The sequence below is a fragment of the Odocoileus virginianus genome, chromosome 26 (assembly GCF_023699985.2).
Source record: "Odocoileus virginianus isolate 20LAN1187 ecotype Illinois chromosome 26, Ovbor_1.2, whole genome shotgun sequence".
NCBI lineage: Eukaryota > Metazoa > Chordata > Mammalia > Artiodactyla > Cervidae > Odocoileus > Odocoileus virginianus.
Window position 1 is genome coordinate 43,505,296 of NC_069699.1, and position 27,901 is coordinate 43,533,196.

A 27,901-nucleotide genomic window follows, 5' to 3' on the forward strand; every position below is an offset into this window, starting at 1 on the left:
TGTACCCAGGAGATCCTAATATTAGTGCCCTTCCACCTTTCGTGATTGGGGAGATTTTTAGGGACCTTTTAGATGGCTCTCTCTCTCTCTTTCTCTCCCTCCCATTTCTACCAACAAATACCTGAGTACCTACTACCTGTCAGGGACTATGACAGACTTTGAGGATGTAAGAGGGAATGAGGCAGGTACGATTCTGGACCTCTTACATTGTATGTTTTCCAGAAAGAAACAAGCCAGTTATGACATAAAATATTTTCACATTGTGGTAAGTACTATGAAGAAAATAATCATGGAGATGACAGGCCTGGAGAAGGAATTCAGAAGTGGTGATACTTAAGCCCTAAGACCTAAAAGATGAAAGGAGCTGGATGTGCAAGAAGTCAGGGTAAGAGTGCCCCAGGTAGAAGGAAAAGCACATGCAGTCTTGCAGGCAGGAAAGAACTTGGGTGCTTGAGACTAAATGAACAATGCTGCTAGAGCAAAATTTCAGTGGGATTGTGGCAGGAGGTGTAGTGAAGGGGGAATCAAATGGGCAGGTCATGAAGGGCCTGTAGATGTTGACAAGGAACTGGATCTTAGGACCAATAGGAAATCACTAAATTTTAGTGTCTAAAAGGTTGCAGGAAATTACTTCCTCTTTAATTTCACTCTTGCTGCAGTGTGAAAACTGCTTAACGCTAGTAAGAGTGGAAGCTGGGATTTCAGGTAGAAGATAACTAGATAAGGGCAGGTAAGAGATGATGATGGCATGGCTTGTGTTAAGAAAGGTCCTTGGGAAAATTAATGACCCCATGTCAGTATTTGTGCAGAAACAAACCTCTATGACTGCCATGCAAAAATTTCAGATGAAGGATGTTATCTTGTCCTAGTATGCACTTTCCGAGAAGGCAATGGCAACCCACTCCAGTACTCTTGCCTGGAAAATCCCATGGATGGAGGAGCCTGGTAGGCTGCAGTCCATGGGGTCTCAAAGAGTCGGACACGACTGAACAACTTCACTTTCACTTTCATGCATTGGAGAAGGAAATGGCAACCCACTCCAGTGTTCTTGCCTGAAGAATCCCAGGGATGGGGGAGCCTGGTGGGCTGCTGCCTATGGGGTCCCACAGAGTCGGACACGACTGAAGTGACTTAGCAGCAGCAGTATGCACTTTTGGGGGGAAAACTGCTGTTGAAGAAGTCAACATGAAAATAAATATTTGTTTATTCTAGATATTGGAACATACAATCTTAGCACACATTGTTAAATGCAAAATATTATTTCCAAAATGTAATTTTCAATCTCATTTTAGTTAAGGTGATTAGGAAGTTTCTGAGGATACAACACACATGGTTTGCCAACTGGAGGAAAAAAAAAGAGTCCACACAGAAAGGACAGCCAAGGACAAAAGCAAAGGGACAACAATGAGATTGCCTTGGTAAAGGACCAGAAAGTAGCCCGGTGGCTGGAGGAGTAAGTAGCCATCAGCACAAGGTATGTGGTCCATTTTTAATCAATGACTAGGAGATGGCTTCTCATTCACCTGTCACCTCCACAGTGCTGGCATTATCACACAATGAGGGTGTGCTCAGCCTCAGTCGCTTCTATCCACAGGATTTCCCAAGCAAGAATACTGGAGTGGGATGCCATTTCCTTCTCCAGGGGACCTTCCCCAGCCAGGGATGGAACGCGCGTTTTCTGCGGTGGCAGGCGTGAGCCACCAGGGAAGTCCCATATCACGCAGTAGCCAGGGGAAAAAAAAAAAAAAAAAAAAAAAAGCCGAGTAAGGTAGAGCTAAATCGCGCTACAGTATTTTTCAGCTATCTCACAAGAGCTGATTAAAAACTCCATCCACTTCCAGCGAACCAAGAGTAGAAACACTAGTTCTAGAGAGAATTAGCGCATCGCCTAGACAGTGCCTGTGTATTCCCGACGGCTTCACGATAAGGCTCTTTTCGGTTTCATCACCGTCTCCTCCCTTAAGGCCCCTACCGGCACACCCTCAAAGATCCACAATTTTGGAAAATTCTCAGGAACCTCCTCCTGCGAGCGGTTCTTCAAGCCACTCCATACGTAGCCTTGCCTCCCCAGCCTTGGGCCCTCCAAACTAGAAAGCAGCGCCCCTTCTCCAGACGGAGCAAACCAGCTCTCATAGAGAAAGCGATTGCTCACAGACTAAATCCGCAACGTCACATCCAACCCCCGGCCCCAGCCGCCGCTTTACACCGGAAGTCGCCGGCGTGACGTGGACAAAACGCCCGCCGGGGACGTGCCCCCGTAGAGCCAATGGGCTCTGTCCACCTCCCTTCTCTGTCACCATTTTGTCTATTCACGGCCTGTGACGTCAGAGGGAGGCGCGGAGGGAGATACGGAATCCAAGAGGGGCCAGGCGTCGCCGTCGCTCTGGAGGCAGAGGAGAGGCAAGATGGTTTACATCTCGAATGGTGAGTTGAAGGGGCAATGTGGGCGACCTCCGTCCTGGGATATCCTGGGAAGCCGGGCCCCGGGTTTCTTCCGTCCTCGCCCGCCGGCCCGGCGCCACTTTCCCGGGCACGCCCCCCGGCCAAATGTAGCTGGGGGCGAAGTCGCCCCGGCCTGCAGCTCCTCAGCCGACCGTCCCTGAGCCGGCGGCAGGGGCTGAAGTCCCCTTGGTGAGCTGTGCCGAGTGTCCGGCGATCTCGCCCTCCTGGAGCTTCTGATTGTGGGTTTTGAAAAGTGGTCTTTCCTTTTCGGTCGTCAGTGTCCTTAAGTGTTAATAGAAAAGACCATCTGCGTTGCTTTTTCTTATGCCTCGGATACTTTTAAAAGAGTCGTTCGTGTGTCCACGCATTCAGTCTCTATATCGCTTTATCCGGGTGAAACCGTATTGTTTTGCGGGTGGAGACTTAGCCGCAGCCGGATTAATTAGTTTGCCCAGGATCACAGATGTAGTTATGATGGTTCATTCGGGTTTCTAACGCCGGTAGGCTGACGTCAGCTTCCTTGCTGTTATCTACTACTACGCTGCCTCTTTCCGAAAGAGTGGACTAAAAGCTTTGGGTAGACTTTTCCCCCCAGGTGAGAGAGCTTGTCACGCAGGTAATTTTCTGCCCTAATTTCAAGGGGCATAGGGAGAAATAGCACTCCCTGTAGGAACAAGTTGATTATTCCTGGAATGGAGAAGCTGAGAGAGACTTAATTCAGTGGTTCCCCAAAGACAGTGAATGGAAAGGAAAGACACAGTATGACTGGGAAAAATGTCAGAACTGCCTGCCCACTTGTTTGACTCAGGTGACACAAATGTCTTGTTGCCCTCTGAACTCGTTCTTGCATCACTGGAGCCAGATCCTGGTTCCGTTTTGAATCATCTGTTTATTTTAAAAGGCTATGAAGATACTGTAGTCTGAAGTCTTCTGGCTGAGCGCACTTTGCATTTATTTGCTTTTCAAAATCTCTCTTCTCCTCCTTTTCAACTGCTTAAAAATCTCTGAAACAGGTTGCTGAATGCTAAAAATCAAAGTTTAATCTTGGTTTTAGTCATTTGCAGACTTTGTGTTACGTCCTTTGTGGTTAACGCTGGCAGCTTCTATTATTTACTGACTACTTGTATTTGTAGTGTGTCTTGTGTATGCCTTACTGTTTTTCACCTACATAAAAAAAGTCTTATTAGGACCTCTAATCTCACTTGTTTAGTTGAGAAATGCCAGTTGCATTCAAGCCACTTATTTCTATCCGAGGATATTGGGAGAAGTTTCTGCCTTCAGAAACTGGGAGAAAAAGCACAAAAAGCTGAATGGTACAAATGCATTCAATAGGCTCTTTAAAACTGCAAAGGAAGAAATTGACCAGTTCTAGTTAGATCTGTTTTCTTAGAAGGACTGTATCGGTATTTCATAGGTGACAAAAATTTTCTCTTACTGTCAAATGACTTTTTCTTTTTCCAACAATTCTGTATGATGACTAGTCTTGGAATGCTTTTTCTTTTTTTTTTTTTTTTACAAAATTTTTAAACAATTTATTAGTCTTATTTTCCAGTAAAATATTCACATAATGTCAAAAGAATGGAATGACAGAGATGTAGCCAACTACCTTTAATTCCACATAAATATTTAAAATCTAAAAACTTCAGGAATCATCAGACTAAGTAGAAATTTGACTCTTCAGAGCAAGTATTGCTTTACTATTGTCATTAACCCAGTCAATAATATGACCGATAACCAGCCGTGGGAAACAGCATGCCTGCCGAGTTGTTCTTTTAAAGATGTTTCACAGAGCCCTTGTCAAGTCAGTCCAGGAAGAATATGTTATTGAATTGCGTTGCACAAAGCTTCTTGACCTCTTCATTGATTCAATCAGGTTTGCATTTTTTTGATTCAAAATAACATACAGCTCCCTCTGGTCAGACTTCTTCCCAACAACCCAGTAATCACTCATGGCTTTCACAATGATTTCTTCATCCTCGTCCACTCTTGTGAAATCACTGTTGATGTCACCCAGAATCTTCATTAGATCTGGATGGACAGATGTGAGTGACACGCTGGGTGTCTTCCTCATGTGAATTGTACTTTTTTCTGCTAAATTCATGTGGTTGAAGTAGATAAACTTAAACTGGGATTCTTTTTCAGACCCAGATATTCTCTTGTTGATGTTAAATTGCTCACAGATGTCAGATGCCAGCACTGTGAGCTGGGGCCCCACAACGCTGTCCAGTCTTCGGCAGAAGTCCAGTGTGGGCTGAATGGAGGCATCAATCATAAAGCAAACAGCTGCGTTCATCGCCTTATAGACAATTAAGTGCAGCGCTTCATAAGTGTCGTCTGTATTTACAAAAATTTTGGGGAATCTGCATGTTGCTTCTGGATCATTAAGATTCAAGGGGCCAGTGAGAAATCTTCCATAGTGTTGGAGGTTTCCTGGCATTTCTGCCCTTATTGGAGAATCCCTTCCCGCCAACTCAGGTTCGATATGCCTTGGAAACAGAGCTGTGGTGAGGTATTTGTATAAAATTCTCATGTCGTCTTGTTCTAATCCACTCCAGATGAGTTGATCATTATAGAGAAAGGCAGTGTACTTGACTATACTCAGGCTTTCTTCCACTCTGTTAATAAAGGACTGGATTTTCAAATAAGTCATTTTATCCAATGGGAAGAAGCTGATCCCACTAAATATGTCGAGTAGATCACAGGACTGCAAATGTAACGTTTGCAAATATCGATGGAAGAATTTCTCTAATCTTTCTTTTAGGAGCTTGACACCTCCATCTTCCATGGCTCTCAGAAATGTACTATTAAAAAGCTTGTACATGCTGTAGCACTGCTGGAGCACCGAACTATAAACCTTGTCCAGCAACTCCTCTAGGTATTCAACGACTGGTTTTCCATCTTTACTCTGCTTTTCAATGATAGGATTCCGAACAACCATGACCATACAGAAATTTTCTTCTGGTTCGTTGAAGAACTGTCTGTTCTTCTGTGTATGTAAAGATTTTGCAGGTTTTGATGGACTAAAGGTCCTTGCAAACTGTACAATAGCTTCACATAATCCAACGTTTCTAATCTTTTCATTCTTTTCTACTTCGTTTGGATAATAAAGCAAAATTTTATTTTCCTCCTCTCCCTCGAGCGGCCCGAAGCGCGGGTTGTAGATGAAGAAGCTCAGCAGCGCCGGCGGGAACTGCTTCTCTTGGGCCACTCTTGCTCCAGCCCCGGCCGCCGCTGCCGCCATCCTGGCCCGGCCCCCCAGCCTCGGGGGAATGCTTTTTCTTAGAGAAGAAAAATGTCTCAATGATGCAGAGCTAGTAAGGGGCAGAACCAAGTCAATCACTCACACTCTGTTGTTGTTTAGTTGCTCAGTCATGTCACCATCAGACTCTTTTCAGCCCCATGGACTGTAGCCCACCAGGCTCCTCTGTCCATGGCATTTGCCAGGCAAGAATACGAGAGTGGGTAGCCATATCCTTCTCCAGGGGATCCTCCCAACCCCAGGATCTTCTGGAGCCAGGGGTCAAACCCATGTCTCCTGCATTGCAGGTGGATTCTTTACCACTGAGCCACCTGGGGAGCCCTCACATGCTGTAGTAGCCCCCGTTTCTCAATAGCTCTGTAAGAACTCAGATCCAGGTGGATACTGAAAGTCAGCTGGTCTGTGAAAGAGGAAAAGCTGTAGCTGGGGGGTGGCAGTGAGTGTGGTGAAGCCCTTGGGAAAATGGAGAGAACAGGTAGTTGACAGGTGGCTCTTCTCTCAAAATATTCTGACCTGTTCATTTACAAGACTGAAACTCTATAGAGTATTCACTTTTCCTGATATAGCTTCTGTTATTTAAAGTGGTTTGAAAAATAGATGCATTTTTCTGTAAGATAAAACTGAAGTCTGTAATTAGGATCAACAGCATTCTGTTAAAGAAATAGCCATAAGCCAAATTCTCTTTAGTACTTAGAGCACATGAATTTTTTGACTTACAGGAATTTTAACATAACAACTGTTACAGGGTTATGAAGATTTTAAGAGTATGTATAAACAGTCTTTTTATCTAGGCAAGAGACTTTGCGAGTGAAAGAGATACTCCAAACACATTTAGGAAATGGAGGTGGTGTGAACCCTTTATACTCATTCATCTGTTTCCTCAAAATGCTTGAATAAACAGATATTTGTACACCCATGTTCTTAGCAGCATGTTCACAGTAGCCAAAACGTAGAAGCAACCCAAATGCCCATCAATAGATGAATGGATAAACAAAATGTAGTATATGCATACAGTGGAATCTTCATCAGCCTAAAAAAGGAAGGATATTTTGACATATGCTACAATATGGATGAATCCTAAAGATACTGTACTAAGTGAGATAGCCAGTTGTTAAAGTACAAATAGGGTATGACTCCTTGTACAGATTTCCTGGAGCAGTCAAGTTCATAGAGACGCAAAGTAGAATGGTGGTTTTCAGGGTCTGGGGAGCGGGAGGAATGGGGAGTTAGTGTTTAAGGGGTGTGGAGTTGTAGTTGGGGAAGACGAAAAAGTTCTGGAAGTGACTGATGATGATGGTTGTACGGTAATGTACTTAATGCCATGGAATTGTACACTTAAAATGATTAAAATGATAAAATTTTTTGTGTATATTTTTACCTCATTAAAAAAGAAAAAAAAGAAAAAATTCTTGAAATGTCAGCCACCAAAAATTACAAACTATATAGGAGGCATTATTTGACATATGAAAGAAATGACCTCTAGATCACAGAGCTTCACTTCCCGGAACCTTTGCTTAGGACCATATACACATAACAGATTTCTTGCATAGACTGTTTGGAACAGCGAACATGTTGAAAATTCAGCTTATGATTGTTACCTGACTGATTAAGTGTAATGTGTCTTGTGTCAGGAATTTGTAGCACTAACTGAAGTTTCTTCATTCTTATCTGCAGGACAAGTGTTGGACAGCAGGAGTCAGTCCCCATGGAGACTGTCTTTCATAACAGATTTCTTCTGGGGAATAGCTGAGTTCGTGGTTTTGTTGTAAGTATAGTTGTGCTGTTAGTAGCCCTGATATTTCAGTTTACAAAGGTACATTAGAGACATTATGTCGGTATCTTAAACAAGCTCAGCTTTCTTGAAGCAGTTTTCAGTTGTGATTTTTATTAGTAGCTTTTCTAAGGGAGATGAAGACCTGTATACTGGTAAAACTCCCCTCAAGCACCTTGTATGATTACAGATATCTTCTTGAGTTAGTAAGGTTGACCATGACTTGGCCCTCCTGGTAACCATTTCAACCTGCATCTATGGGGCCAGACCAACTCTTTCTATTGCCCAGTGACATACCTCACTTTCTGTTATTTCTGCCTTTCATGTGTACGTGCAACTTTTATTGCACAGTATATAATGAGTAAACAAGGGGAATTAGATCTTGAATTTTAGAAGCTCCCAAGCCATAAACTTTTTTCTTAAATGAAGGATTAGCATTGATACACAGGATACACATAATTCACCATAATTTCAAGCAATTCTTAAATTCTTTTTTTTTTTTGGTCTTTCATATTCTGTTTTATGAAAATTGTTCATCAACTACTAACAAGTCTTACTCATCCAAAGTTTAAATATACATTTGAGTGCCTCGTGGGCCAATAACTGCAGAGATGCAAAGATGTGGGAGATAGTTCCTTCGTTGACTTTAATGTCAGTAAATATCTTCATTTTAAAAGGGGCCTTGGGGAGGGCATGATGGTGGGAGGTGGACATCAGAGGTTATTCCAGGTGGGAGAGACACAGAAAAGATGGCAGAGAAGTTTGAAAATCAGCTTATGATATTTATACTTAATTTGATGGTAGCTCTGGTATATAAAGTTTAATCTGATGGTTGCATGTAGCATAAATTAAAAGGGGGAAAATGGAAGAGACTACCATAGAGAAATACAACAGGGGATAGAGAAGTCTAAATTATGGTACTCACTGCAAAACTTCTTTGCAATCTCTTACAAATTTCACCTCCATATTGTTTATTTAATTAATTTAGTTAAATTTTAATTTAATTTAGTTAAATCCTTTCCCCTTTACAAATAAAGAACATTCCATTTAAATGAATTCCCAGAAAGCCCTGTGCCTCTGGCATACCACCTCAATCCCTCCTTCCCTAGGGTAACATTAGGTAAGTTTTTGGCACAGGAAGTAGGATGCAATACTATAAAAGCAGTTTCTGGGGCCTGACAACCAAGACAGGGCAGAGGAAGAAAGTTGGAGTTGACTCTGGTTTCAGAGTCATTCTGTCTAGAATTGTTCATTCACTCTGTCTAGAAGAGTTATCACAAATAAGAAAGACAAGGGATGGTAGCTTTGGCACAGAACACAGCATACTATGTTGAAACCTGTGTTTGTGATAGATGGTGTTGTCCAGCTGGCCTCACGAAATGGGGCTTTGGAGCTAAGTAAGTTTAGTCTTCCTCCCATAGAGATGATAGTTGAAGCCACGGAAATTTTACAGTGTTGAAAGTGGATTTTCTGTTGTTTTCTGCCCCTTTCAGTTTCAGAACTCTGCTTCAGCAAGATGTGAAAAAGAGAAGAGGCTACGGAAGCTCATCTGATTCCAGATATGATGATGGAAGAGGGTATAACTTTTTAAATTAATAAAAGATGTTTTTATCCCTCTGTATAATTTGTTAAATTAAAAATAAGCAGACAGACATAGGCTCATTTAAAGGCTTAAATTCTATTTTACAAAATTAATGCATTACTCTAAATCAAGCAAGTTGCCTCTGATCTGATAATCTGACAAAGCTAAATACATCAAATATCCTATGGGAAAAGTCTAAATTAGAGAATCAAAAGTGATGGTCAACATTAAAATCTAGAGATTTCACTTTAGAGTCTGTAGATTTTCAATTGCTAATGGAAATCTCAAGATCCAGCAGCACTGGGTGAGGCTTGTGTTTCCATATGGCTAGGGTTTCAGGTAGGCATTTATAGATGTTGTTCAGTTTATTGTAATTCTTGCTTGACTCACTTTTCCTCATTTATGTAATGTGTCTGGTCTCTTGCAGTATTTGAATTTTCAACTCAGATCTAAATGGTAGTTCCTATTTTAAATTAAGAAAAGGATCTATTTGAGTGTTTGAAAAGAACCTACTAAACAGTAGAAATTAACTTTTCTTATCTTAGGCCACCAGGAAACCCCCCCAGAAGAAGAATGGGTCGAATTAATCATCTGCAGGGCCCTAATCCTCCTCCAATGGCCGGTGGATGAGGAAGGTAACTTACAGTCTGTAGTTCTCCAGAGATTTCATTTTGAAAATGCCTCCTTAGGATGGCTTTCTTTAGGAAAATAGAAGTCACAGCATTTTATACTCAGATGTCTTATTTGGAAAAATATTTATATCTTAACCCTTGAAAACTTATGTTTTGAATCAAGATGTCTTTTGAAGAAGGTTTTACAACATGCAGTGACTGAGTTTTTCATACAGATCCGAATTACCAATTAGTAACTATTATAATGTTTTCTTTTAGGTAAATGTCTGCTCTAAGAAGCAGACAACTGGACGTGCACATTAATAGAAGGAAACCATCAAGAAATGGAGTGCTGATCATGCCGGACAAGTTAGATGAATGTGTACGTCTAAAAGGATTGCTCTGTGTCCTCACAGACGAATGAGGTCATGCTGGGAATTCCCTCCGCAGGGATCTGGCATGACTGACACGCAGTTCTATAAATGCACGTTTGTCTCATCTTTTTTCTATCGTCTGTGAAAGTGTTAATATAGTTTTAATAAGTAAATATTTTTAGGTTACAAAGCTGACTTCTCAACTTCTCATCTTTATATAATTAAAACTCAAAAAGCTGCAAAGTTGAAGGAAAATAAAAGACTGTGTATTGAATACTATTAGTGTCACCTTTTTCAACTTATGAAATATTGTTCATTGTTGGGTTTTTTGTTTTCATTTATAAATAAATCACTGTGCTTATTTCAATAGTATGCATATGATATCTATGCTCTTTAATTAATTTTTAATTTTAAAACCTATCTGTCCCATGGATCTTTAATACAGTATGTCTTATTTGCTACCAAATATAATTAGCAGGGTACTTATAAAGCCATAACCAACAGACCTGAGCTACAGAATATACATTTGATAAATGGTCTTTAAAATTATGGACTTCAGTGCTGTCTGCCAATTTTAGTTCTAAAGATGCTACCTGTTGGCTTTAACCCCATCTGAATGCAGGTAACTCTTCTTTCACTAGAATGAAAGCTCTATTTGGTTAGAGATTTTTCTTCTTTATCCCAGTGCTTTGAACAGTGGCTACATGTAATAGGCACTGAAATAGTTATGAAAAAATGAATAATACAGACAATTCTATTTTGTGTTTAACAGTCTTTGGATCCAAGGTGTTCAGGTAAAAGTGTTTTTGTATCCATTCGTAAGCATTTATTCAACTCTGCCTAGAAATAGGAGTGTAGGGGCATTAATACACTGGTTTGTATGAAGACCAGATCACAGGAAGACAAGATTGGAAGCAGGGAATTGCGTTCAGAAGATGTTGTGGTCCAAGTGAGATAGTAGATTGGACTAGGTAATGGTAGTAGGAGTGGAGAGGTGGTTGCATTGAAGGCTATTTCAGAGATTGGGATTTGCTGCTGGGTTTGGTTGTAGAAGATGTGGGCGACTGAGGAAACAGTGGAACTTGCTGAGGATGGTTTAAGTGAGAGTAGATATGGGGGATCAAGAGTTCCATTTTGTATATAAGTTTGCAATGCCTTGTAGACATATAAGTGAAGATACTAAAGAAGCAATTGGTTATCAGGGAGAGATCCAAACTGGAAATACATATTTGGGAGTTATCTTCATACTTAAAGCCATGAAACTGGATCAAGTCCTCCAAGAAGTGTGTAGAGAGATGCCCTAAACTCTCCAGGGAATACTAACATCCGAGGCCGGACTGAGCACAGTCAGTGAAGAACGAGGGCTAAAATCATGCACGTTGTCTGAGAAGCCAGAAGAAACACGAGTGAGGTGTAAGCGAGATGCTGGGTATCCCCGATTCAACAGCAAGTACGCAAAACAAAACAAGTAGGTGGCCGGCACGCTGCAGCCAAAACCAATCGCAGAAGCATCCGCCCACTTCCCCCGCCCCCCGGGCAGCTCCGCCCTTCCGCCTTCCCGGAAGCCTCTGGGCCGACGCCTGGCCGCCGCCTTGTCTGTGGGCAGTCGCTCGGGAGGTGTCGTCTGCGCTGAGACCGATTCTCTGGCACTCGCGTCGCGTCACTGGAGCTAGAGACTGGAGGGGCGTCGGCGGCCGACATGACCCAGGCGGAGAAGGGAGAGGCGGAGAACGGGAAGGAGAAGGGCGGGGAGAAGGAGAAGGAGCAGCGCGGGGTGAAGCGACCCATCGTGCCCGCGCTGGTGCCGGAGTCGCTGCAGGAGGTGAGGCGGCGGGGGCGGGCCTGGGACTCGGCTTCCGGGCCGGGGCGGCGGCCGCGGGGCTGGGCGAAGGGAGGAGCCTGGCGAGCGACGCGAGGCTTCGGGCCCCGACACGGGTGGGTGGTGCCAGGGGGGTCTTTTCCCGTTCGCTCCGAGGGCACTGGGCCGATGGCGCGGTCCCTGCGTCCCCACCGGTCGCCCCCAGCAACTGCAGTATGAGCCCCTTCCGGACCGTGAGACCCGGACAGGGCTGTACTTGACTGTCATATGGTTGAGGGGGCAGACTGGATGGGCCTAACCAGTTCCCACTTTCTAGGATTCTTCCACTTTGCGAGCAGGAGGCGGGAGGAGAAAGCTCCAGTTGAGTTGGGGCAGTAGGTAGCAAGGCTTGATGTAGGTAACAAGGCCTGATGTGGGATGGCTAGTGCAGAGCACCGTTTTTGTTGATCAGTCGCTAAGTCGTGTCCGACTCTTTGCGACCCCATGGACTGCAGCACACCAGGCCTCCTTGTCCTTCACCAACTCCCGGAGTCCACCGAAACCCATGTCCATCGAGTCGGATGATGCCATCCAACCATCTCATCCTCTGTCGTCCCCTTCTTCTGCCCTCAATCTTTCCCAGCATCAGGGTCTTTTCAAATGAGTCAGCTCTTCACATCAGGTGGCCAAAGTATTGGAGTTTCAGCTTCAGTATCAGTGCCTTCAATGAATATTCAGGGTTGATCTCCTTTAGGATTGACTGGTTAGATCTTGCAGTCCAAGGGACTCTCAAGAGTCTTCTCCAGCACCACAGTTCAAAAGCATCAATTCTTCAGTGCTCAGCTTTCTTTATGGTCCAACTCTCAAATCCTTGCTTAACTACTGGAAAAACCATAGCTTTGACTATATGGACCTTTGTTGACCAACCAAAAGTGATGTCTCTGCTTTTTAACATGCTCTCTAGGTTAGTCATAGGTTTTCTTCCAAGAAGCAAGCGCCCTAATTTCATGGTTGCAGTCACCATCCGCAGTGATGCCCAAGAAAATAAAGTCTGTCACTGTCTCCATTTTTTTCGCCATCTGTTTGCCATGAAGTGATGGGACTAGATGCCATGATGTTAGTTTTTTGAGAGTTGAGTTTTAAGCGATCTTTTTCACTCTCCTCTTTCACCTTCATCAAAAGGCGCTTTAGTTCCTCTTCACTTTCTGCCATTAAGGTGGTATCATCTGCATGTCTGAGTTTATTAATATTTCTCCTAGCAGTCTTGATTCCTGCTTGTGATTTATCCAGCCTGGCATGTTACATGATGTACTCTGCATAAAAGTTAAATAAGCAAGGTGACAATATACAGCCTTGATGTATTCCTTTCCCAATTTTAAACCAGTCTGTTGTTCCATGTCTGGTTCCAACTGTTGCTTCTTCACCTTGGTACAGGTTTCTCAGGAGGCAGGTAAAGTTGTCTGGCATTCCATCTCTTTAAGAATTTTCCACAGTTTGTTGTGATCCACACAGCCCAAAGGCTTTAGCATAGTCAATGAAACAGAAGTAAATGTTTTTCAGGGGGAAGTATTGGACACACACAGCAGATACCTCCTCCAACCCTGACAATTTGGGACAATTTCTTCCATGCAGCTGACACCTATACAAAGACCTAAAAGATACTTAGGAGTTAGCAATAGGGAGTGTGAGGGCAGGAGAACATTGTGGAGGAGACCTGGGCCAAGAGAGCCTAGGAAAGTGTTGGAGGTGAGAATGTCTGGATTGAAGGAAGAAGAGAGAGCAAGAAATGAGACTGGAGATCTTAAGAGGGGTGTCATCATGAGAGTGGTATAAGGCAGAGGATGGCCTCTTCTGAAGGGGAACTTTAGAAGCGCTAGCCAGACTCCGAGCTGCATGATCAACTCTTTTAATCCTCATAGTAGCTCTGTGAGGTAGGAACTTCAGTCAGAGCCAAGAAGTGGCACTGTCTGAATTTGAAGCCATATCTGTGAATCCAGAGCCTGGGCCCTTAACCACTTTGGAATATTTGCTTAACATCAGTCAGTCATGTAGCACCTTTTGGTTTTTCCATATCCTCTGTGGCACCTCTACTGTTATTTGCTGAATGCCTTTTTTTTTTTTTTCTTCTGAATCTTTTCTTAAGCAGTAATGTCCAGGAAATGATATGTAGGGCTCACTGGCTAGTTATTTTCTAATATGTTAAAATAAATATGTAATTATTAAAGAGTCCTTGTCCAGACTTTGGAAAACTGTATTTGCTACCCCAGAGCTTCCCAATCAGTGTCCTGCAGCCTGTGTACCATTGATGGGGTACAGGTGTCCCTGACGGCAGGCTTCCCAGGTAACTCATTGGTAAAGAGTCCGCCTGCCAAGCAGGAGACTCACGTTTGATTCCTGGGTCTGGAAGATCCCCCAGAGAAGGAAATGGCAACGCACTCCAGTATTCTTGCCTGGGAAATCCCATGGACAGAGGAGCCTGGGGGACTACGATCCATGGGGTTGCGGAAGAGTCAGACACGACTTAGCAACTCAGCCATCACCACCCTGTCCCTGATGGCAAGCAGCCTCATCGGTTTAACTCAGTCTCCTAGATATATGTTGTCTGCCATAACACACAAAAGCTTGAGGAGTCTGCTGAATAGCACCAGGCCTTGTGAGAATGGTGCCATCACCATTCAACAGATAACCTCTGTGCCATGCCCTGGGCATAGAGTAGAGAACGAGACAGTAACAGTCCCCTCTTACATGAAGGTTTTGTCTTCTGGGAGAGCAGACAGTAAATCATTGTAAGAATGACAAGTGTCATGAAAAGGAGGGGTGCCATAAGATTTTATTACAGCAGGACAAACACACCTGTTCTAATGACATTTAACTTAAGACCTGAAGGGAAGAGTACAATTTAAAAGGAGAAAGAACATTGCAGACAAAGGGAAGCCTTTGTGCAGGCCTGAAGGTCAGCACTGTAGGCTAAGAAATCTAGGAGACATCTGGATTCGGAAGACCAAAGAGATTGAAAAGGAAGTAGTTCTAGAATAAAGCTAGAGAAATAGGCAGGGTCCTGATCTTGGAAGTTCTGAACTGTATCTTAGCGACAAGTTACAGAAATGTTTTAAAAGGAGGCATGCCAGGAAGACACAACTTTAGCCAACGGATGGAACGGAGTAGGTGCTGGCTGAGGAGTCATGCTGGAAAGGCCATTCTCAACAGAGGCATCTGTTTGTCAAAAGGATTGTTGGAGTCCCTTTGAGTACCCCGCTGAGTCCCTCAGCATGTTTCCATGGTAAAGGTTCCCCAGTCATTCAGGTTATATTCTTCTCCCTTGAGAACTGTGGATCTAAAAGCCCACTGTCTTGATTTGTGCTTTGTCAATCCTTGTTGACTATCTCCCAGGAACGGGTGGTGAAAGGCAGACATACAAGATAGAATTGTGAACTCTGGCTTTTCAACTCCAAACTCTTACCAGATCAGGTAAATAGCACAGAGTCAGTAAGGGTAAAGTATTTAAAAAACAGTGACCAAAATACAGTTTATGCTTATTCTCGAAAGTGGTTCCTGTATTGAGCCTTACTTTCCAGCATTAGAAAACAGTGATTCTGTTCTAATACTACATTTCTTCCCTCACCTACTCAACCGATATTGTCACATCTGAGTGATGATACTGATTACCTTAGGAGCTTTTGTAAATTGCAGATCCTAGGCTGTCTCTCCCAGAAGATTCTGAATCAGAAAGTTTGTAGTGAAGCCTTAGGGTCTTTTTTATTTTGTCTTTTTAACAAGGATCTTTAAGTGTTCAGATTTAGGGAACCCAGCACTTCATGAGTCATAGTATTCCCCACACTCTTAGTTCTTATTTAACTGTCTTCTTTAGTATATGGAAGGTTCTCTAGTGGGTGGGACCTTGTCCTTGTCACCATTGTACCTGCAGTGCTTGGCACAGAAACACCCCCAAATCATAGCTTGATTTGCACTGGGTACTTAGGATTTCATTCATTTAAACAAAGATTTGTTGACCTATGTGCCATGAGTCACATCCTCGAAGCACAGATACAAAATGAGTTTGCATTCAGGCAGACTCTCAGAGAACTCCTTTTACTGAATTATTTTGATACCTTTGAGTCTGATAGTCATTACAGGAAACTAACTTCTTAGTCTAGTCTGTTCCCATCTATGTTACTTATTAAAGTCACACTCCCATGTTTTATATTTACAGCAAATCCAGAGCAACTTCATCGTTGTCATACATCCAGGTTCCACAACTCTGAGGATTGGTCGAGCCACAGACACACTTCCTGCCAGCATTCCTCACGTCATTGCACGAAGACACAAACAACAAGGGCAGCCGCTGTACAAGGACAACTGGCTCCTAAGAGAGGGACTGAATGTAAGTCCGAGTGGAGGACTCGGAGGGAATGCCCTGGCAGTCAGTGCTTAAGACTCTGCTTTTGCTGCCAAGGGGCCAAGTTCAGTCCCTGGTCAGGGAACTAAGACCCCACAAGTCACGCTGTGTGGACAAAACAGAACACCACACACACACGAAATGTCGGACCCGGAGAGAACCGACAAGGTTGTCTCCTTGGAAGGGCTTAGATATTAGTGTACGTCATAATCTTGAACAACATCTTCATAGCTTTAATGTATCTTAAAATAATGGCATTGTTCAGGGTTACAAATATAATTTTTTATCAGAGCTAATAATATTAGATTGTACAGAAATAATTGTAACAAAAGAAAGCTAATTTTTATAACCCATCAGGATGAATTGGGTATTGATGAAGCTGATTTTTAGTGGAGAATACAGAATTGTCACTTTCTTAAAATGATGCATCCAGGTGTCTGTTAACTGACTGCCGTATTTTTTCTTCCAGATACTTAGAGTTTATACTGAGCTTATGTTTTCAATCTGTAGCAAATTGAATTCTTCCAATAAGCACTTGTTATAATCTTAGGTTAAATCATAATTTAAAGGCAAAAAATAGTATGTCCTTGGGGTAAGCATTTACTTAGGATGCAGTAAGTGTCCTATTGTGCAGGTGATAATTAACAGGAAAATTTTTCATGATAGGTATTAAATATGTATATTACATTATAATCCACTTTTAAGCTTTAAATCAAGGGTAGGTTTAGGAACTTGCAGTTTCTATAATTCTGATAGTAGGTCTTAGGGTTTCATTTTCTAGCATAACTAGCAAACCATCCTTAGGTCCATTTCTAAGCTTAACTATAACTTGACAATGTAAGGGTTTAAAACTCACTTATATCTTTGGATCTTCTAATTCTGTCTTAGGGACTAAATCTCAGGAGTAAAAATAGAAATAAAATAATCTTTTCAAAAGTATTTATGGAATGTTCTTTGCAATATCACAATAACTTGAATTCTCATTAACTAAGTGAAGTGACATGTAGGAAAAAATATTGCTATAAGTTGTAAGCATGAAAATTATATCGATAAATGGAAGAGTCTTGAAATACTTGGTAAGTTTAAAGTAGCTATGCTCTGATATTAAGTCAGAGTTCCCTAGAGGTTAAGATATTTGCAACAGTTGGTTTATGGTGATGGTGCTTTTCTGATTTTTTTTTTTTATAAATGATAAAAAGGTTACTTTGAATTCTTCAGGTTAACATATGTGACATAAGTGAAGGACATGCTTGTTAATGAGGGAGCATTTCCTCTTGCTAGATTAAATTAGTATTTTGTCACTACTTTCTCTTTTTCGCTAAATCATTTTAATGTTCAACATTGTTTCTTTTCTGCCAGAAACCTGAAAGTAATGAACAAAGGCAAAATGGCCTTAAAATGGTGGATCAAGCAATATGGTCTAAAAAGATGTCAAATGGTACAAGACGGATTCCTGTATCCCCTGAGCAGGTTGGGTCTCATCCCTTTCTTCAGATTCATTCCTTGACCACTGCTATTATGTCATAGCCATTTGTGTGTACTCCCTATTTCATTATGCATATTATTAAAGATGGGGTTTTCTTTAAAAAGGAAAGAAAACCATTTATAACCACCTGCAGAATACCTAAATTGGTGTTACAAATGTCTAGGCAAGCCAAACACTTTGTAAGGTAGTGTTTCTTATGTCAAGTTGATGAAAATTTGGTTTATGTGAGAGTCTTAAGTGTGTGATTTCAGCATCTTGATAGGAAGCTGTATTCTTAACTACGTTTGTCCTTTTAGTGTGATAAACCAGTATTGCTGGGGATGGACACAAGTCTTTATGGCCAAAAAGTTCCTTCAGTTTTTAAGTAAAAATAAAAGACAAATTTTTCATTTTTACCAAGAACTTTATTGAACAACATGTTCACTGTTTTGTTCCACTGCCTTCTACCGTTTTTCAGGCAACTTCATAATTCTGTCTTCCCAAAACTTTTTATCTTCTTGAACAAAGAACTGTTCCAAGTGCCTTTTACAGACTTCCAGGGATCTGAAATTTTTCCCACTAAAAATTTTGTAAATAAATGGAAATCTAAAGGTGTGGTGCCTGGTGAAAACAGTGGATGAATCAGAAATTCCCATCCAAGCTATCATAGTGTTTCCATATAGAAAAACATGTGGTCTTATGTTATCCTGATGGAAGATTATGCATTTTCTGTTGACTAATTCTGGATGCTTTTCAACAAGCGCTTCTTTCAGTTGGTCTAATTGGGAGCAGTACTTGTTGGAATGAATTATTTGGTTTTCCAGGAGATCATAATACAGGACTCCTCTTTCAATCCCACATCAAAACAAGTAACATAACCAAGCTGGTACAAATGTTACTCATTGCTCAATTGGGATATTTTCAGTATGTTGGCTCTCTCCCTCATGGTATAATGTTGATTATTCTCAAGTGATATCTCGACTTGATCCCTATCAACTTCCACTGTCTACTGGACCAGGGAGCATTGTCTAGTGAGAAATCTCCAGTGCAAAACTTTGCAAACCACTTTTAACACATTTGATAGGTCACAGCACCTTCTCCATATTACTGCACATATCTTTCTTTGCATTTCAGTTGCATTTTTACCTTTTTTGAAATAACAAAGCATACTGTGCAGAAAATGTTGCCCTTTTTTTCCCATCATCAATATTAAGATGGGTACACAAAAATTCACCCATTTTGACAAGTTTTTGTTTTAAATGCACACTGGTGTTATAGCTATCACAATGATCTAACAATTGTTTTGAATAAAGTTAAAGACAGCTAACTGCTACTTGAGCCATCTTACAGAAACAACCAAATGAACTGTTTGGTTAACCCAACACATAAATCTATATTCAAGTTTCAGCAGAGTACAATATTCATTTTAGACTGACTGTGAATCACAGCCTAAGTGTTAACATGACGGAAAAAATCAAGGTTGTGGAAAAGGGTGGGAGAATCCACTTGTGACCAATCCCTATTTTGTCACCTATCTTGAATTCATGATTAAAATCTGCCATTGTATCTACTCTGTGAGAGAGGAAAAGAGGGCAGCCCCTTTTTTTCTTGCATAGACTCAGAGAATTTTCTGATGTTCCTTTGTTTCAGGCACGTTCCTACAACAAGCAGATGCGACCTGCTATTTTAGATCACTGCTCTGGAAATAAGTGGACAAACACATCTCATCACCCTGAGTTTTTGGTGGGAGAAGAGGTAAGAGACTTGTTTACAATGAGAGGAAAGAAGAAAACCCAGGTCCTGTTTGTAAAATCATGTGCTTTGCCACCCAGTTCTCGTCGTTTCCAAGCATTCTGTAATCTTGCCCCGAGGAACAGATATTCACACTGGCCCCTGAGATATTGGACAGTCCACTCTCAACATGAGAACAGTCAACAAATGTTAATGATCATGTCTGGCCTTGGTTTTTGAATGTGAATCTGGGAAACCCTGAGAGAAGAGTTCTAACAATGTATTCATCTCCCGATTGTTTCCAGGCCCTGTACGTTAATCCTTTGGACTGTTACAATATTCACTGGCCTATCAGAAGAGGCCAGTTAAATATTCATCCAGGGCCTGGGGGCTCTCTCACAGCTGTTCTGGCCGATATTGAAGTCATATGGTCTCATGCAATACAAAAATACTTGGAAATCCCACTGAAAGATTTAAAGGTAAACTGAAATTCCCAGTTACTGGATTGTCTTTAAAGGTTCTTGGTCAATAAAAGTACACTGTACTCAGTTCTTTGTAAGACGGTGTCCTTGAAGCCTTCTCCACTTTAAGGTGTTAAGGATATCTTTTTTCCTTTACTAAATTCCCCTCTAGTGCTTTCTTTTTTCCCCCTCCTTTTGTTTGGTTCTTGGTATTTCTATTGCTCTGCAATCAACAAACTTGCTCGAGTTTATACCTTCTCTCTCCTGGACCTTTTTCGGACACATCAGTTATCTTATTTTTCATTTCACAAGTTTTAAATAATTCAAAAGAAAAAATAAAGTCCACAAAACTTAAACATTTTTTTTTAAAATAAAACCTAGAAGATAGCAGAGAACTTTGAGCTTTTACTTTGGGCCTCTAGCCATTGCTGCTGCTTCTTTAGAGAGAATCCTCTCTGAGGACAGGTGTGGTGAAATTTGTTTTCACCTGACTTAAATATTAACCATTTTATCTTTTTCTCCTTTGTTCTTCTTTTTAGTATTATAGATGTATCTTGTTAATTCCTGATATCTATAATAAACAGCATGTGAAAGAATTAGTGAATATGATCCTAATGAAGATGGGTTTTTCAGGTATGTCTGTTATTCCAGGGAAACCTGCCTGAAATGAGATTGTTTTGTTTTTTCCTGACACAGTTGATTTAATTCACTGCTTCACTGAAATGCTTATTGTGGGAGGGTCAGTGATGCTTGCCTGGGGGTTCGAAGACTTAATTAGATACTTGTTACAGGATCTTTCCTGCTCCCAGCTAATCATCCCTCTGCCTTTTGTTTTTCAGGGATCGTGGCCCATCAGGAGTCTGTGTGCGCCACCTTTGGAAGTGGCTTGAGCAGCACATGTATCGTGGATGTCGGAGACCAGAAGACAAGTGTGTGCTGTGTGGAGGATGGGGTCTCTCATCGGAACACTCGGTGAGGCGCTTGGGAGGAGGTATTCTCTGCCTCCTCTTCCTTCACAGCCTATTCGACTAAAAGCATCTTGAGGTAGAAGTTTTTTTAAGGAATTATATAGTCACTTTTTTTTTTTTAATGAAGCCAGCGAGATTGTGGAAGTGCAGATTTGAACAAGGCCATAAACTGGTGACTTTACCCTTCCCGTTGGAACCCTCTGATGTGAGACAGGGCTTCCCGGGGGGCTCAGTGGGAAAGAACCTGCCTGCCAATGCAGGAGACGCAGGTTCAGTTCCTGGGTCAGGAAGATCCCGTTAAAGGAAATAGCAACCCTCTCCAGTTTTGTTGGCTGGGGAGCCTCATGGACAGAGGAGCCTGGCAGGCCATAGGCCATGGGATCGCAGAGAGTTGGCACACGACTTAAGTACTGAAAACAGCAACAGTGTGAGCTCACACCACTGGGGTCATGAAAGCCCTGGTGCGTGCTGTGTGCTTTTCCCCAGGAGAAGTGTGTGTGTTAGCTCCGTGTCTTTCACTGGTGTGGCAGTCACACTCACAGCAAAGCTCGATATAGGCAAGTCATTTAGGAGACAGTAGGTTTTTAGGTCTAAATTCTCTAGCTAGCATTTTGAGTATTTGCTTTTTTCTCTCTCTTTTTTTTTGGCCACACTGTGTACCTTGTGGGATCTCAGTCCCCTGACCGGGGATTGAACCTAGGCTGCAGCAGTGAAAGCTCAGCATCCTAACCACCAGGCCACCAGGGTCTCCTGGTATTTGCTTTTCTTGTCAAATTATTTTTGATGAGTGAGGAGTAGCTTTGTGGTGGTCCAGTCCGTTCAGTACATCAGCACTGATGGAAGAATTAATAAAGTAGCTGGCCGGAGCAGGTTTGCAGCTGGCCTATCTGAGTCAAGCCCGGCAGAGGTGAGCATGTCAGGCGGCGCGTATAACCGGTTCTCTGCAGCTTGTTGTGCTTCCGGAATGGTTTCTTAAGGATGATTTTATTCTTCCTGTCACTCGCATAGGTAGTTTGACTTTTAAGGCATAGAAACAAACTTAAAAGAGGGTCTAAGCAGTCCTTGAGAAAAGTTAAGCTGTTACCTCCTAGGTTACAGTGCATTATCAAACCCTGATTGAGTTGTTTGAGCTCTTCCATTTGTATTACGTAATGCCATTGCTTCTTGAGATATAGAGAGAACACTGGACCCCAGGTCTTCTGCCACTGAAACAGCACAGCAGTGATCCTTCCAGATGGTGGAAATGTTCAGTTAGTGGCTAGTATCCTCTGAGTTTTTCTCCCACAAGAGAGATTTGTCTTATGATGTTATTCCCTGCCATCTCTATTATTGCCGGTAAGCATAGATAGGCAAACAGCTGTCATATGCTTTACATATGAACTTGGCAATGAGCTGGAATTAATGTGTATTCTGTCTCTTGGATTTTTTGCAAGTAGCATTTTTTACTTCTCAATGCTTACCACTGGTTTTTTCTAGTTTCCTTTCTCTCTCCCTTATATCCATTCTGCCCTTTCATTCTTTACCTTATCCTTAAAACATTTCTTGAAACTTGCTGTTTTGCTGTGCCTAATTGAGTTTTTGGAACACCCTTTGCATCTTTTTTAGCTGCCCTTTTCTCTTAACTCTAGGCTCTGTCTGGCATATGGTGGATCTGATGTGTCAAGATGCTTTTACTGGCTGATGCAACGAGCTGGTTTCCCTTACAGAGAATGCCAGTTAACAAATAAAATGGATTGCCTTCTTCTGCAGCACCTTAAAGAAACCTTTTGTCATTTGGATCAGGTGGGAGCAAAATCAAAATTGCTGATTATTTTTGTTTTCAGGAAAAATTGAAGATATTTAAGGATAATTAAAAAATTAACAGTACTATGCTACCCATTCAACCCAAGTTGATAAAACCTTGAGGCTGAAGCTATTAAGAAGTGAGAATTTTGGTAAGATCAGACCCATACAGAAGTATCTCATACTCAGGAAAACACAGCTAGTTTTTTCTAAGAGACTAGATTTCTCTCTTAGGATCTATGATCATTCTAAGGATCAAGATTAACCTGTAGATGTAATGAATGCTGCTGCTGCTAAGTCGCTTCAGTCGTGTCCGACTCTGTGCGACCCCACAGACGGCAGCCCACCAGGCTCCCCTGTCCCTGGGATTCTCCTGGCAAGAACACTGGAGTGGGTTGCCATTTCCTTCTCAAATGCATGCATGCTAAGTCACTTCAGTCGTGTCTGACTCTGCGACCCCATGGACAGCAGCCTGCCAGGCTTCTCTGTCCACGGGATTCTCCAGGCAAGAATACTGGAGTGGGTTGCCATTTCTTTCTCCAAGATGTAATGAATAGTAGCGGGTAAATACATAGGTACAGACAGTTAATAAAATGGAATAATTTGAAGCGCTTTCTTACTGCTGTGAACAGTCAGCATTTAATCATTGCTGTATATGAATTGCTACCTTTTTATACTGTTCGTTTTAGACTTTTTTTAAAAAACCTTGTTCAAGTAATAAAATTCTGAGTAAAAATATTTTTGAGAAATGTAGAACAGGGTAACATTTCCCAGTTGTTGAGGGAATTTGCTTGTTGCTTTGGACATTGTTTGTATTCGTGTATATTGATAATGAAAGAAACCAGAAATTCAGATAGTAGCAATTTCAGAAATGTTGAAAGAGACACAAGGTACAGTTGAAGTCCTGTTTTTTAAGTTTCAGTGGGAGTGGTAGAAAGTTGTAGGGCAACTTTCACCCACGTAAAAGTTCGTGGGTGAGATTTAGACCACAGAGAGACTTGTCATTTGTAGAGTTCGCGTGCACTTTTCCTGATTCACTGACACCATCTTTCCCCGGATTCAGGACATCTCTGGGCTTCAAGACCATGAGTTTCAGATTCGACATCCAGATTCCCCTGCCCTTCTTTACCAGTTTCGATTGGGAGATGAGAAACTCCAGGTAACGTATGGGTGTATATTTCCCATGGGTAGAAAGAAAGGCAGCCAAGTTCAGTCAGACTGAGAGAATGTGTATTTGCTGGAAACCTCATGAAGTCAGAATACCAACTGGATGTAAATTAGCTGTTAGCCCAGCGTTTAAACTACTGATAGAGTATAGATTAGAAGAGATCTGAGCCATCTTTTTAATTAGCCACTATGTGAGGAGTTGCTGCTTAGAGAGAGGCATCATTCTAGGAATTACAAAGTAGTTTACGAGGCACTTACTTTGCATTCACTTTGAGAGTTCTCTCTCAGGTGTTGTAGCACCCATTCAGTTTGATGATGGAGCCCATTATACACTGAAGAAAGAATGCTCCTTCCAAAAGAGAATGCTTACTCAATCTGACTTAAGGATCTGACCTGCCAGTTTCGTTTTTGGAAGGACACAGTTTATTTAACGGGTCAGTTTTTTCAGGAGGCAGCAGCCTGGATTAGTCTTTCTTTTCCTTCCCTGCACAGGCGCCAATGGCTTTGTTTTACCCAGCAACTTTTGGGATCGTTGGACAGAAAATGACGACTTTACAGCACAGATCCCAGGGTGACCCTGAGGATCCTCACGATGAACAGTACCTGCTGGCCACGCAGAGCAAGCAGGAACAGGTCTGTGGCAATTCGGGGTGAGAGACAGTTCTGTGCCTGAGAGAGGTTTGCCCACACTTAATGGATCGTTGCAATGACTGCAGTCTGACAGTATGCTAAAGCTGATACTATTTTTAGAACCATAGATGAAGTCTACATTTAAAATCCAGATGGCAGATTTCTTTGTTCAGCAAACATCTATTTTCAGAATACTACTACACACAGTAAAAGTTAATTTAGTGATGATGCTTCCCTTTTGGTATGTATTATTTCTGCACTTTTCCTACTTCTGAGTATTTTTCCAGTAGTATTTTCAGTAAAATCTCACCTATTTTTTTTTCTCACCTGTTTTTAAATTATCACATGAAAGGTGGGTAGGTACAGGCAAGGAACTGAATTCCTTTGTCCAGAGCCGATCCTAGTTGTAGGATGTTTGGTGCACGGGCACAGATTAAAGCTTTTATCTGCCAGTGAAACAGCAGCTCATGATGGAGAGAAGAGGACTGTAAACCTGCTCTGGTCTTTGTTCCTGTCGCAAAGCTGAGCATGAGGTTGCTTAGATAAGGTCTGAAAATGAGGACCCATGACAGCCACTGGCCCAAGAATTCCACTGAAATAACTATACTCAAAAACTCATGGGGGAATAGTTCATCAACATCAACATGTCAGTCTTAAAATCCAACCAATATTAGGAAAGTTCTGTGGTCTGCCCTGCCAGCCTGGGGTTGCTTTGGTTTTGTTAACATGTCTTCATCTTCTGCATACCGCCCCACCCAGGTATCCAGGGGCGGGGACTGGGTGCTAGGTTGTATGCTGTGGGGCGTGTCCTGTCTGCGACACAGGGACAGGCCTTTGTTTTATAGAGCGTCCAGCAGTGTGGTGGGGAGGGACATCTGGCTGGAGAACACTGACCACTGTCATAGTCAGACCATCCATTCGACTCTCCTTTTGATTGATTTAAAGTCTGCGAAGGCTACTGCTGACCGGAAGTCTGCATCCAAACCCATTGGATTCGAAGGGGACCTTCGTGGCCAGTCCTCTGACCTTCCAGAAAGACTGCATTCTCAGGAGGTGGATCTGGGACCCTCCCAAGGAGACTGTTTGATGGCTGGCAATGATTCTGAGGAGGCTCTCACTGCACTGATGTCCAGGAAGACTGCCATCTCGCTGTTTGAAGGGAAAGCCCTGGGACTGGATAAAGCCATCCTCCATAGCATAGACTGCTGTTGTAAGCACATCTGCGGAGCCGGGAGGGAGCAGTTCCAGGGTTCAGGCTAGGGTGTGGTTTTATCTTGCAGCATGTTCATTCAAAAACTGTCGAGGACCTACTTTGTGCTGACATTGTCAGGTATTAGAATCTGATTCCTGGCCTTCTGTAAACATAGAACCAAGTACCAAAGGCCAAAACAAGTCAGATTACCACATAAAAGGCATTCTCGGTAGATGAAGAAGGCTGTGTATAGGCCAGTGTGACTAGGAAGCAGGGTGAGGCTGTGGAACGGGTGGGTGCACACCACACTGGACTTTATAGGCCCCCTTAGAGATTGAGGTCCTAATCCTGCTAGGAGCAGGGTTGGGGGGTGGGGCATGTGTGGGGACAGCAACTTGCTCACATTTTGTGTGCAAGGTTCCTCTGGCTGCCTTGGAGCATTGTCAAAGATAGGTTGGGGAGAGCGCTTTGAGGGGCTCCTGCCATTACGAAGCGATGGATGATGGTGGCTTGGCCTAGGGTGGTGGTAGATATGGAGAAAAAGCGTGAAAGGGATTTCACTGTCGTTTCAGCATCTGATGAAACCAAAAAGAAGATGTACAGCTCCATCCTGGTGGTGGGAGGTGGTTTGATGTTTCATAAAGCCCAAGAATTTCTGCAGCACAGAATTCTCAATAAAATGCCACCTTCATTCAGGCGAATTATTGAAAATGTGGATGTGATCACAAGGCCCAAGGTATGTTGTGCATGGTGCAGGTCAGACTCTTTTCCAGTGAAACAGCATTATTTGTGGTTATATGTGGACAGAGAAAATCCTGGGAGGCGTGAGTCTGTGTAGGGAGTTCTCGAGGGCTTGGGGCAAGTAGAAAAATTACTTTCAGCAGGTCACACAGATGTGGAAGGAGCTATGGACTCAGGGGCTGGATTACTGGCGTTCAGTCCCTGCTGTGTCCTCCAGATTAGCATGACCGACTTCTGACGTTGTCAAAGGATGGAGTGGGCAAGGAGAAGACTGACTGTTCTCACACTGTCAACTAGAACAAGTCCATTTTCATCTCTTTCATATTGAGAATCTCCTGCTGGTTCCTAGATGATCTTCATCTAGGTGATCTTCCTAGGTGATCTTCAAGGATCTTTTTGGTTTGAACTATCATGGAAACCATAAACACAGCAATTTAGAAACAGATTGTGTCTGTATTTTATCATTCTCACTGACAATTCCAGGGAATATTTCTGTTTAATTTTCATTCAGAGGGAGAGGTTATGGGATATATTTATTGCACTCAAGTTTCGAAATAAGTTATTTCCTTAGAAATGGTCTGGCCTATAGCGACTGTTCATGGAATAATAGTAAGTAGTGAATAATAGCATCTTCAGTAATAAAAACTGAAAAATTTTCCTGTGAATTGAAATAGAAAATGTCTGTGGTTAGTTAATAGGTCCTGCTTGAGTCTGCCCCTAAATTCCAGTAAATGATTAAGTGTATGTCTTGTCTGTTTTCATTGAAATGTCTTTGCCATTTCTTCTCTAGGACATGGATCCCCGGCTGATTGCCTGGAAAGGAGGGGCAGTGTTGGCTTGTTTGGATACCACACAGGAACTGTGGATTTATCAGAGAGAGTGGCAGCGCTTTGGCGTCCGCATGCTACGAGAGCGGGCTGCTTTTGTGTGGTGAAATGGACAGAAAAGTCGCTGTTGAAGACCAACACAAACCTTGTGGTATAAAAGACTTAGTATAATTTATTGACTTAGGTGCTTTTAAGTTTCATGAAAATAAATGAATTTTAACTTTTTTTTGTTGAACACATTACATTGGTGTAAAAAATACGCTGCTTTTGTAGTCAGGACATTTGAGAATAAATATGAACTTAGTCTTCCGTGGTGAATTCTCCTGTTCTCCCTCGGGGTCTCAGACTCCTGATGACGCCCATCGCTGCAGGAGAGTGGTTCTCAGGTGGTGAAGCCCTTCCTTTAGGTTGACTTCTGAGGGTTAGGCAGTCTCATGTACCCATGGGGGTGGGTGTGTGACTGTACGTGAATCGTGAGAAATGTCTGGTTACACATTTCCCCTCGTCTAGTATAGCATAAACGTATGTCATGACTTGTGTATGCTGCTAAAATTCCTTAGGGAAAAAAAAAGGTTTTTTTTGTTGTTGTTTTGTTTCATTTTTAAAATTTTCTCTTGGATTACAAAAAATAGCAGGGCCCATTCAGGTCTAGATTTCCAGAAGCAAAGATTTAAGGTCGGGTTGGTTGGCTTTTGTTACCCACA

At 42.2% G+C, this 27,901-nt stretch overlaps 2 protein-coding genes and 1 pseudogene across 3 annotated transcripts; 2 read left to right on the forward strand and 1 right to left on the reverse strand.

Annotated features, from left to right (window-relative positions):
• The first annotated feature begins 2,310 nt into the window (after positions 1-2,310).
• SELENOK (selenoprotein K) lies at positions 2,311-9,693 on the forward strand. Its single transcript, XM_020880846.2, has 4 exons — positions 2,311-2,424; positions 7,376-7,466; positions 8,966-9,049; positions 9,600-9,693. The coding sequence occupies exons 1-4, from the start codon at positions 2,406-2,408 to the stop codon at positions 9,691-9,693; spliced, it is 288 nt and encodes a 95-aa protein (XP_020736505.1). The 5' UTR covers positions 2,311-2,405.
• On the reverse strand, positions 3,945-5,702 carry LOC110129451 (vacuolar fusion protein CCZ1 homolog pseudogene; annotated as a pseudogene).
• Positions 9,694-11,595: 1,902 nt separating the features above from the next.
• On the forward strand, positions 11,596-27,422 carry ACTR8 (actin related protein 8). Of its 2 annotated transcripts, none has more exons than XM_020880835.2 (13): positions 11,596-11,861; positions 16,085-16,218; positions 17,593-17,703; positions 19,349-19,453; positions 19,735-19,908; positions 20,430-20,523; positions 20,730-20,862; positions 22,487-22,640; positions 23,704-23,799; positions 24,300-24,440; positions 25,383-25,647; positions 26,202-26,365; positions 27,161-27,422. In XM_020880835.2, exons 3-13 carry the CDS (start codon positions 17,632-17,634, stop codon positions 27,302-27,304), a joined length of 1,542 nt encoding a protein of 513 aa, XP_020736494.1. In that variant the 5' UTR covers positions 11,596-11,861; positions 16,085-16,218; positions 17,593-17,631; the 3' UTR covers positions 27,305-27,422. The 2 variants fall into 2 exon arrangements, with proteins under 2 accessions (XP_020736494.1, XP_020736493.1); XM_020880834.2 differs by having other exon boundaries at positions 11,652-11,861; positions 16,048-16,218.
• The last annotated feature ends 479 nt before the right edge of the window (positions 27,423-27,901 follow it).

Bases quoted from the DNA above. Each gene is read 5' to 3' on its own strand.
- ACTR8 (XM_020880834.2), top strand. From the start codon at position 11,739: ATGACCCAGGCGGAGAAGGGAGAGGCGGAGAACGGGAAGGAGAAGGGC. The intron at 19,909-20,429 runs GTAAACTGAAAT...TCTTCTTTTTAG, and splicing joins TCCCACTGAAAGATTTAAAG to TATTATAGATGTATCTTGTT. The intron at 23,800-24,299 runs GTAACGTATGGG...TTCCCTGCACAG, and splicing joins TGGGAGATGAGAAACTCCAG to GCGCCAATGGCTTTGTTTTA.